Source organism: Cydia splendana, chromosome 25 (genome assembly GCF_910591565.1).
Source record: "Cydia splendana chromosome 25, ilCydSple1.2, whole genome shotgun sequence".
NCBI lineage: Eukaryota > Metazoa > Arthropoda > Insecta > Lepidoptera > Tortricidae > Cydia > Cydia splendana.
In genome coordinates this window covers 10,541,181-10,553,051 of record NC_085984.1, presented here as the reverse complement: position 1 = coordinate 10,553,051, position 11,871 = coordinate 10,541,181, and the positions used below count along the sequence as shown (strand labels likewise).

At 39.7% G+C, this 11,871-nt stretch overlaps 1 protein-coding gene across 1 annotated transcript; it reads left to right on the top strand.

Annotated features, from left to right (window-relative positions):
• Positions 1–3,754: 3,754 nt before the first annotated feature.
• On the top strand, positions 3,755–10,655 carry LOC134802927 (zinc finger protein 271-like). Its single transcript, XM_063775643.1, has 4 exons — positions 3,755–4,020; positions 4,327–4,524; positions 6,072–6,245; positions 8,545–10,655. Exons 1-4 carry the CDS (start codon positions 3,918–3,920, stop codon positions 10,437–10,439), a joined length of 2,370 nt encoding a protein of 789 aa, XP_063631713.1. The 5' UTR covers positions 3,755–3,917; the 3' UTR covers positions 10,440–10,655.
• Positions 10,656–11,871: the final 1,216 nt, after the last annotated feature.

Here is an 11,871-nt window from a genome sequence, read left to right as displayed (position 1 = left end):
TACTGGTATAGCTAATTTGTGAAGTTTTGCTTGTAACACTGAGACTAAGACATTATCATAAGCGGCGCTTATGTCAAGAAAAGCAGCTACTATAGACTCATTTCTAGAAAATGACAATCGAATATCTGAAATTAAAATACCCAAGCTATCATAAGTAGACCTACCTTTTCGGAAGCCAAATTGACTATGAGAAAGTAATTGGTTTTTTTCTACAAAATATTCTAGTCTGTTTTTAACTAAATGTTCTGCTACTTTAACAAATACTGAGGAAAGGGCAATTGGACGATAAGAAGAAACATCTGACACTGGTTTGAACGGCTTTAAAATAGGAATAACTATTTGAGATCTCCAAGAATCAGGAATTTTACCAGACTGGATAACAGAATTTATTATATTTAGATAATAAGAAAGAATACCATCACTAGCATTTGCTAAAAAGGAATAAGGAACTCCATCTTCCCCAGGTGAAGTATCTTTTAAACCACTTAATACAGCTTTTAACTCCTCCATTTTAAAAGGCTCATTTAAAGTATTATAATAGCATGAGTCAAATGAAAAGGCAGCAGGGTGAAATACATATTCTTCGGGGACGGAAGCAGGTGCTAATCTATCCATAAACTGTGTAGCAAGGTTAGGAGGAAGGATCTGTCTAGAGGACTCATTGAAAGCATGTCTAAATCTTTTAATATTATTCCATACTATGGATGGTTTTACGCTAGGACTAAGAGACAAACAAAATCGCTTCCAGCCTTCGAACTTTTTCTTTCGCAACAATTTTTTTGTCTCACGAGCAACTTGCATGAATGTCTCAAAATTTTCATTTGTCATAAAATGACAATATTTTCTTTCAGCCTCCTTACGGTTTCTGATAGCTTGTGTGCAATCATCATCCCACCAAGGCGGAGAAGGTATTTTACCTGATGCACTGTTTTTAACCGGAAAAATTTCATCAGCTGCTTCAGTCATTATCTGAGCTAATGCAACTGAACAACTAACTACATTACTATCATCTATGGACGGTAAACACAACAATTTCTCCTCTACACGGGTTTTGAAAAGTTTCCAATCAACATTACTTAAATTATACTTAAGCCTAGGGCTAGGTTTCGGAGATGGCGGAATAGAAGATGGAAATGTAATAATGATAGGGTAGTGATCACTCCCATATGTTGATTCCAGAGTATGCCAAGTGAGAGAAGCCGCAAGATCAACTGAACAAATTGATAAATCAATAGCGCTAATTGACTCTGTTGGAGCTGTTCGGCGGGTTGGAGAACCGTTGTTTAAAACACAAAGATTGTGTTGGTCTATGATATGAATGAGGCGATCTCCATTATAATTAGACGATGAACTACCCCAAACCTGGTGATGTGAGTTAAAATCTCCTAAAATTAAAACGGGCCTAGGAAGAGAAGAAATTATTTGTTCAAGCTCAACAAAAATAGATGATGAGGGATGAGGAATATATACAGAAATAATACAGATGTTATTTACAATGGCAGCAACAATTGAAAAATCATCGCTATGGGATGGAAGATGAAAAGGTGAAAATGATATGGAATTCCTGACAAGTAGAGCTACTCCGCCCCATCCGCCAGGAGTGCCAGGTCGCGAAGGACGGTCCTCTCTGAGACATGAATATCCCGTGACTCTAAGAAGAGCCCCAGGCTTGAGCCATGTCTCAGAGAGGGCAAAAACAAATGGTTGAAATTTGTTTAATAAATGAATTAAATCTTGTTTTTTATTTATTACACTTCTGCAGTTCCACTGTATAATTTTGGCCATTATTTTTAATAGTTGAGACAAGTTCTTCAAGCATGGGGGCAACGTGGGACGGTATTCTTACATTAGGCTGAGATAAATGATCAATTAACGCTTGTATTTCCTCAGCTACTGAAACATTATCTTTAGGAGACTCTTGCTGTAGTGCACAGCCATTTTGAGGAGATGGAATGATATATTCTTTAACTAAAGCATTGTGAGCTGCTGCATCATACCCTGTTGTTATAAGTTTTTTAACTGTACGTGGTTTCAAAAAAGTTGTCTTTTTATAACTGTGTGACTGCATGGTTGTACCCGGGGCTGGATTATTGACACTGCGATGTAAATTTGGCTGAGACTGTGGCTGTTGGGGTGATTGTGTCAGAAGGACATCGGCAAATGATTTTGAAGCAGCTGGATGTAATTTAACAGCCTCACCATAAGAAATACAATTGTTAGCCATAGTTACTTTAATATCCTTCTGTCTCTTGTGTTCCGGGCAAGCCCTGTTCGTGGCGAAATGGAAACCATTGCAAAGGCAGCAAACGGCATCGTCCTCCTCCACTGAACAGGTATGACCGGAATGCAATTGACCACACTTAAAGCACTTGGGTTTAGATCTGCAATTAGTTTTCGTATGACCAAATTTAGTACAGTTGAAGCACTGGATTGTGGGAAAGATATACAGTTCGACAGGCAGTGAGTTGTAGCATGAGAATACCCGTTTTGGTAAAACTTGACCATCAAAAGTTAGGACAACTGTCTCAGAGGGTTGCCACGAAACGGCACCATTAACTGTAACTCTATGATTCAAACGCCGAACTTTAAGCACTTTTCCACACCCAGTGGGCACGGAAATGTTGGACACTATTTCCTCCTCGGACCACTGTGATGGAATACCACGGACTAGGCCCATGCGCGTTACTGTAAATGATGGTATGTATGCTGTTAAATTTTCGTTGTCAAGTTGAGGATTGGTTACAAACAAATTAGCATCGATATGATTTGCAAAAGCCATGGAAATTCTTGTCCTACCAATACGTTTCACGCTGCCATTTATAATATTTTTGAAGCCGTTTTTTACTAAGAACCTACCAAAAGACACCGGGTGCAGAGACGAGTTTGGATCAGTTTGTTTTAATTGAACATGCACCGTAAACGGTGCAACATCAGCTGTTGAAAATAAATTTCTGCCAACTTTTGTTGTTTGAATATCAGAAACTACTTTATTTGTGTCAGTATTTGTTATAGAATGAGCTTGGGTCTTTTGTACAATTTCACACTCGCAAACATATTCCCCACCAGCATTTCGCTTTCTCTTTTTGTTACAATCTTTACACCTCTTATTTTTATATACTTTTCTTTTTAAATCATTTTTATTATTTACAGATGTATCAGTATCCATGCTAGACTCTATTTCAATATTTATACCAACCTGGAGGTTTTCTCCTCCAGGGTCGGGAGGATCATCCTCCCCCATTGTAAAGAATTACAAAAGACTTACCTAATATGAGTGAATGTCACAATATATACAGAAAACAAAAATATTTACATGTAATACTATCTAAAATATATACAAATTACCAATTCCTTGATCTTAAATTGAATTAAATGTACGAGAAACCAAAACACACAACCGCCACGTTTCACGTTTCCCGCGCTTTTTTTCGAGGAGCGGTTTATTGGGCACGAGTCAAAGGGGCTCTTTACATTCGCGTTCGGCTGTCATTCTGTTACGAACCTTATACCATGCTGTTTGTGTTTAAAATTGATTAGGTCGACGAGCTTACGAGCTGTGGCCAAGACACGAGACGAGCCACGAGCCGAGCTACGAGGCGAGAGTGTAATCATTGGCTCGACGAGCTTACGAGCTCAAGGCGAACACGACACGAGCCGCGAGCCGCGAATGTAAATAAGCTTAAATACCAAGTTGCCAACATTCTTAATAAATTAAAAAAATAACAAGTCAAATTCAACTGTCAATTTTCTAATCTGTTATTATTGCTTTCGTCAGCCAAAAATAAAAATGTACAACGATTAAGTAACGTTTGTCTTGTTTTGTCGCTTTTAGCTACGTGAAGTTACATTCTTGGCAAAAGCTGTTGCTTAGCGTTAGTTGTTGTGATGTACCTGTATTGAAGTTTAGTCTAGTTAGCATGTCTGCGCAAGCGCCGTGCGTGAAGCAGGAGCCGGCGGGTGAACAAGACCAGGGCGCGTGGTGCGTGAGGGACTTGCCAGCCTCGCTGTTCGCGGGCGAAGGTGAGTGACAAGGTCTTTTCCTGGTGAAGGTATCGTATAGATAGGCAAACAAGTTTTGTCAGTAACAAAAAATTCTACTATATTGTCAATAATTCACTTTGTATAATTCTGGATATAAGATTCCATCACCATACCTCATACCCAAAACAATGCTATAGATTGCTATAGATAGAAGACTATAGAATATAGGTTGTTCATGAGAAGTTATTTTCGTAGTCTTATTGCATATTAAAATATTCAAATTAATATTGTGTCTTTTGAATATTGTTATAACATTATGACTTTATGATATTTTCAATCTTGTAGTGCACATTAAAGAGGATACAGAGCTCAAAGTCAAAGAAGCCGAAGTGAATGAGAAGCTGTCATGTGAAGAAAGTCAAAGGCCATGCATGAGCGAGGCAGACATGGTGACCAATCTGTTCATGGACCACGGCATGCAGGACGAGCCCTTGCTGAAACCAAAGCATGTGCAGGCACAGGAAACGGCTTACAAACTTCATGGTAACTTTCTCTGCGGTTTTCTTTGTTTTTACACTTTTTACCTGACTACGGCAAAGCAAAAGGGGGGTTATGATTTTGACCGGTATATATTATGTTTAAATTAATAGGTTAAGCCCCGTCTCCATATTGCGCGGCGGCCGCGTGAGCATTGTTCTACCGCGGCAAACCTGTATTTTGGCTCGCGAGCCAATTTCGGCACCATCTTGAACTATAGCGCGGCCGCCGCGCGCGGCAGGCGATCCGACGATTGACCATCGACCACATTATATCACAAACATTAATTATTCGGAATGAAGTATAGCCAAATAGAAAAATGATCTGTTGCGATAATCACTACATTTACTGTTCCAAAGAAACTGTTTAGTGCCGTATAATTTAATTAAAGTATGCCACTTTTCATTATCCATGTTTGCGGCCGCGCGAGCCAACTGAAATATATACACATCTGTCCCAACTGCGCGCGAACAATCCTTTGCCGCGCGTCGAAAAACCGACAATGAATGGTTCGTCGCGCGGCGCGTTCTAGCGCTCCAATGATCGAGTTGGCTCGCGCAGCAGCCCGGTATCCATTGCGCGCGGCTGCCGCGCGAGCCAATGCTCGATAGCTTGCCGCGCAAAATGGAGACGGGGCTTTAGACAAGAGATTTATCACAGTTCCACCTTGAGAGCTAATATGTATACTTTGTAAGTTGTCTATTATGGGTGGAAGGAATGGGGTTTTATGGGTGGGTGGGTATTATTATTATGGGTGTATTATGTATGTCTCTCTATAAATGTTTTACTGAGGTTGTGCAATAAAGATAATTTGTATTGTATTGTTGTCTCCATGAAATTCTAATTCTCTTACTACTGGAAGTATCCAACCAAACCAATTGAAAACAACCTCCACCTTACAGGAGACCACACCTACTCTACAAGTCTCGGGTTTTTAACAATTTGAAATAAACTCGAGTTATGTCTTAATTATAACTATTATAAGAGTCTGAAAAACTGAGTTGAGTCTTAAAGCAGAGGACTCAAATGACTTGAGTCTTAACCAACACTAGTTAACTGTCCATCGGTAGACCTTATGCCTTTTGTAATAAGGTCCACCAATGTAGAGTTAAGAGTTTTGCTGTTTGTATGTCAAAATTTTACAAATCATCAATAAAAATGTTTATTCAGAGACCATACTTTTATATCCGCAACGCAGGCTTCGTCAGGTAAACACAAATTTACAATTAGCTACAGGCACAAAAAACTACAGCGATAAAATCCGCAACAGGCTTCGTCAACTCACTCTAAAAATACACATTAATAAAAACAAACAACCTACAAATAAAATACACCCTCCAACTCACCGCTAGCAGGCAGTGTACCCAACAGGCTGGCCGCATTTCCCCGTTGAATAGCGATGCTAATTCTCTGGGCAAAATACTGGCCAGCCCTTTGGTCACCCGTGGCATCGACCAAACGCGACGCCAAACCCTTATATAAGCAAAATTCAAAATCAAAAGTAGTAGTCAAAATTGTCAAATTATAATATTTTAACTAAAGCATACTTTCAGAGGCAGCCATAAAGGGAGAACAGCAGGAGCTGAAAAACTGTACTGTAAGGCTCGAGCGCATTGATAAACTACTTATCCACGTGTGTCCCAGCACAAAGGACCATATCCGCACCATATCCTCAACATGTGTTAACAAGGAAACTGGCATGAAAACTGAAACACTGGATGACAGTTGTAAGACTTGTAAGTATTTAATATCTGGGAGACTGAGCTTTGCTCGGAAAACATAAAAAAACAAAAATGCGCGTATTCCCAGAGATAAGACCTAGCTAGATCGATTTTTCGCCCCCGAAAACGCCCATATAGCAAATTTCATCGAAATCGTTAGAGCCGTTTCCGAGATCCCCGAAATATATATATGTCGGAGACCGATGGTCCTAAAGGCGGGTGGGCGCATGGGGGTAGTACCTAGATGTATTACTTCACAGCTAAATTAGTATGCTACCATTGCTACCAGTGCATGAAATAAACCTTAGGACTCGTTAACCATACTAGTGCCTACTATATTTCAGAACTAAATGATGAAATGAACTAATTGCTATTAGAATGTTGACTGGTTAAATTGAAAATGAAAAGATCACATGAAACCGTTCAAATCTTTATTCAAGTCAAGCTAGGCCGGCTCCAACCCTATGCCTCTGACATGAGAAGATTTAGCCCTATATGGGACCGGCAACAAACTCAAGAGGGACAAATCTTTTCAAAACAACACATAACACATCCTTTCTTTATTTCACAAAAGTAAGCTTCTAATGAAACATAAGAAATCAAAATAACACTTGAAATAAAACACTTAGCTAAATGGTTAAAGAACGCGGGATTCTATAAGCTATCAGAATAATTCTTCAGGTATAAGCCTTCAGGAACGTGGCGAATTAGGCACGAGGTTGGCTAACGAGTACGTCCGATCTCAAGCGCGGTCCGATCAAGAAGAACTACCAGCGACGGAGCCTCTCTGCTCCCGCCTCAAAGTCAAGTTGGCAAACCTGCTCGACCAGTCTACCAACATAACGACAAAAATGCCAACTCGTGCCTACGTTCACCCAAGAGAAACCTCTTGACGTTCCAAAGCCTTCTACCTGTCATTTTAGTTCAACAACACGCCAATAGATGGCGTTACTCTCTACGCAACTTTATTTCAACAATGCGCCACTAGACGGCGTTACTCTCTACGCAACTTTATTTATTTCGTTACAACCAAATAATACGTAGGTCAACATTGCTAATCGATTTTATACAGGCGTCTAAAATAATGAACTATAACGCTGCAATACGTCTTTCTGGTGTCAGGCTCCGACATATACAAGAATTGCTTTAATTTTAGGAAGAGACTTAGCAGCATTTTTGATTTTTTTATATTTTCCGAGCAAAGCTCGGTCTCTTAGATATTATCTATAGTACATGGATTTCAAGGTCATAAAAGTCAACTGGGTATACCAAGTTGATTTTTGAGGACGTTATTTTAGTAACAACCCAGTTTAGATGTGACGTTTTCAACCAAAAGGTACCACATTGTCGGTTGTCGATAAGGTTGATTTCAAATTGACTCCTTATTAACATCCGACAATAAGTACCCTTTTGGTTGAGAATGGCACACTGATCTTTATGGCTCCTCTACACGATGGCCCAACCTGTTGGTCCGATATGTTGGGCCAACGTGTAGAGGGGGTAGTGGTGTCGGTTGGCTTATGGCGCGCGGGATGACGATGAGTTGGCCGCGGTGTCGGTTTTTCGGCCGCACATCAAAGGGATTGGCCAAGCGATGACGGTACGCATCTACACGTGGCCCAATCCACAGTGCGTGCTCGGACGCGGTCGATTGCGGACGTTTGTGCTCAATATCAATTTTCGTTTTTTTTTTTATTAAAATGACGAGTATTAAGTGGATTTGTTATGGAAGTAATGAAGGAATAGGAAATTTACTCAGACAGTACATTTAAAATTTAAATAAATAAATATAACAATACATACTTTAAATAGTTAGTTAAATAAATGAATATTAGATACATATCTAACTATATGTAGTAAGTACCTACATTGCACAATTTGCACAGCTATGTTGGTAAGCTAGTAACAAAATTAAATAAAAATTATAATATGCTCTAAAATAATTTAAGCAAATTATACGGTAACATGAAATTAAAAAAGAAATTTAATTAATTTAATTCTTTAAAAAAATCTAACATTCATTTATTTTCGGGAAGTAGGTAGGTATCATCAAAAACTCTTGCAGCTTCTACGACATTTTTTTTAATTACTTGATGATAATAATGGTACGTGCGTGATAAATTGCTGCAACGGCTAATGCTTCCACGTCCATCTTGGAAACCGGTTAGATCACAACTGAATGTCGCCATCGTGTAGATGCGTTCCAACCACCACAAGGTCATCTCTTTGGCGCAGCGCTGGGCCATCGTGTAGAGGAGCCATTATAGTTATATGTATATTGCTTGATATTGTTTTTTCTCTTTAGCTGCTACCAACCACGCTATAGCGGTGAAGCTAGAACGCCTGCAGCTAAGAGACTGCTGCGTGAGGCTCGAACGCCTCCAACACCAAGAGGCGCTGCTTAGATGCAACATGGGGCCCGCCGCGCTCTACCAATCACAAGCTAAGCGCGCCGTGTCTGGACCCTCTAATTCGCGACACGAAGCAAATACTAATAAAAATAACCCAGAGATGTATGCGTGTAACGATTGTGGAAAAACGTTTCACCGAAAATTTAACTTAATACGCCATATTCAAAGTAACATTTGTAAAACAGAGAGACCATACTCTTGTCACACATGCGGGAAAACATTTAAACAAAAAAGCCATTTGAATACACATACATTTACTCACACGAGCGTAAAACCATACGCTTGTGAAACATGCGGGAAAAAATTTAAACAAAAAAGCCATTTGAATACACATACATTTACTCACACTGGCGCAAAACTATACGCTTGTGGCACGTGCGGAAATAAATATAAACATAAAAGTTATTTGAAAATGCATGCATTTATTCACACTGGTGAAAAACCGTATGCATGTGAAGTATGTAAAAGGCAGTTTTCGAACAGTGGTTCTTTATTTGCTCATAAACGAGAACATACGGGAGAAAAGGCTTTTCTGTGTCACATTTGTAGTAAACCGTTTTCGAGTGGGACTGTTTTAAAAATGCATATGAGGATGCACACTGGCGAAAAGCCGTATTCATGCGAAATTTGTAAAAAGCAGTTTGCGTATTCTAACAGTCTAACAATACACAAACGGATGCATACAGGGGAAAGGCCATATTCGTGTGAGTTTTGTGAGAAACGGTTTAAGACTTCGGGTTATTTAGGCATACATAGACGGATCCATACTGGCGAAAGACCGTATATGTGCGAGATATGTTATCGGGAGTTTTCGGATTCTGGACACTTTTTGGAACATAAACGGACCCATACCGGCGAAAAGCCTTACTCGTGCAACGTATGTGGAAAGCAGTTTAGGCGCTCAGAGCATTTGCGTATGCATGAGCGAATTCACACTGGCGAGAAGCCTTACTTTTGCGAGACTTGCGACAAACGATTTGCGCATTCGCAAAGTTTGCATAAGCATAAACAAACTCACAAAGAAAAATCGTATTTGTGCAAAATATGCAATGAAAATTTTTCACAATTGAGAGACTTTAAAAAACATAAAAGGATTCACAAGAAGCGTGATTTTACGTGTGAAATATGTTACAAATCTTTTACCCGTTTGCTCCATCTGGAGACGCATAAACGTATTCATACTGGCGAGAAGCCTTATACATGCAAAATTTGTGACAAACAGTTTTCCCAAAAAGGTCACTTGAATGTGCACTCTCAAATTCATAGTGACAAAAGGCCGTACGCTTGTGAGATATGTAATATGCGGTTCAAAGATTACGGTTACTTGCTCAAACACAAACGAATCCACACTGGCATAAAGCCCTATTCTTGTGAAATTTGCGGAAAAAAGTTTTTGGAGAAAAGCGGTCTGATCAGTCATAACAGAATACACAGTGGTGAAAAGCCGTATACGTGCTACATATGCAAGAAATCATTTGCACATGCACATACCTTAACTATGCACAGAAGACTTCATACCGGCGAAATGCCTTATACGTGCAAAGTTTGTAAAAAGCAGTTTTTATGTTCGTCTGCTTTGTCTTCTCATGAACGGACTCACACTGGTGAGAAACCATATTCGTGCCAAGATTGTGGCAAACGTTTTGCGCACTCATCAGCGCTTGTTATACATATTAGACGAACTCATACTGGCGAAAAGCCCTACTTTTGTGAAGATTGCAGCAAAAGCTTTGTGGATGCAAGTAGTTTGGGTAAACATAGACGCGTCTGTACGGGTAAAAATTCGTAAAAAAATTGTTATGTGAACTTTATAAAAAAATGGTCGCAGTCGAGATTTACATACATAAAACAGATAGCATTTATTACAATGAAATAAAGTAGACAAGCAAATATTGGTTTTGGTTGGGAATGCTATCTAATACGTGTATGTGTATACTCAACTTGAAAAACATATAAAAGCGAAAAGTAAAATTACACTAAGCGCCACTTGCACCATCCCACCAACCCGGGGTTAACCCGTTAACACAGTCAGATTGTCCTGGTAACCATGGTAACTCCAGGTTTAACCGGTTAATCCCGGGTTAGTGGAATGGTGCAAGTGGCGCGTATTCTAAAATTAAATATAATCTTATTTCTTAGTATTTTTAATACAAAATTAATCAATTTAATTTATCAAATGCTCAAAATATTATTAATCAATTAAATTGTCAAATCACAAAATACCTACAAATACAAATGCATTTCAACACATCTAAATTTAACCTTATAAAATAACTTACAATTAAATAAAAACTAAATTACAACTAACACAAATAGTCCCCCAGATCCGATCCCTGCGGAAGGGTGCCCATAATGCTGGCTACATTCCCCCGCTGAATCGCAACTCCAATTCTTTGGCCAAGGAATGAGCCAGCCCTAGGATCCCTGGTGGAGTCAAGGAGCATCTTCTTCAAATCTTTGTACAAACTGAGCGCATCCTGACACCAAGGTCCCAAAGTTTCAACCGCAAATGCCGAAAACAAGTGATTGCCCGACAGTCCAGCATATTTGCGGCGTTTTAGAGCTTCAGCTGCTGCCGCCGCTCCGCCAGGCCTTAACGAAGTAGCGGCTAAATGGGACGGCGCCAGAGTATCCACGCAAGTTGCATCCCAGATAAGCGGCCGTCCCATCCGCCAGGGAATAAGGGTCATTCCGTCGGGCCTCTTTCCGTCGTCGCGCACAAGACCGGGAGGCTCCAACACAGATGGCACGCCCACACTGACAAGAGCCCGGCGGATAACATCATTAAGGCTGGCATGGCGGGAAAAGCGACCTGCGCTCTTCCGGCAGGAAAGGCCGTGGTAACCGCGACTATCAACCTCCTATCTTAATAAACTATCTTATTTAAAATAATAGGGCGAATTCAAGTTTTCGCCTTTATATTACATCTCCTCACACTTTTTGGACCGCGTCTTCTGAGATGATATTTATGAAATGTTTCTCATAGTCATAGTTGTTTCTTTAAGCTTGATGAGCTATTTAATACCTTATTAAATTGTCTTTTTTTTTCAATATTCAACTTTTTTGATTTGACTGCACTTTGAGGTAGTTACATGGAATTTCCACTTTTGTGTATTTGCCATTTTTACAAGCTTTTATTTAGTTTCACCTGTCCGCTGTCTGTCTGTCTGTCGGTCTGTAATCAATTCTTGCAAGTTAAATTTGATCCACTTCCCGGTTTC

Bases quoted from the DNA above. Each gene is read 5' to 3' on its own strand.
- LOC134802927 (XM_063775643.1), top strand. From the start codon at position 3,918: ATGTCTGCGCAAGCGCCGTGCGTGAAGCAGGAGCCGGCGGGTGAACAA. The intron at 4,021-4,326 runs GTGAGTGACAAG...TCAATCTTGTAG, and splicing joins CTCGCTGTTCGCGGGCGAAG to TGCACATTAAAGAGGATACA. The intron at 4,525-6,071 runs GTAACTTTCTCT...GCATACTTTCAG, and splicing joins AACGGCTTACAAACTTCATG to AGGCAGCCATAAAGGGAGAA.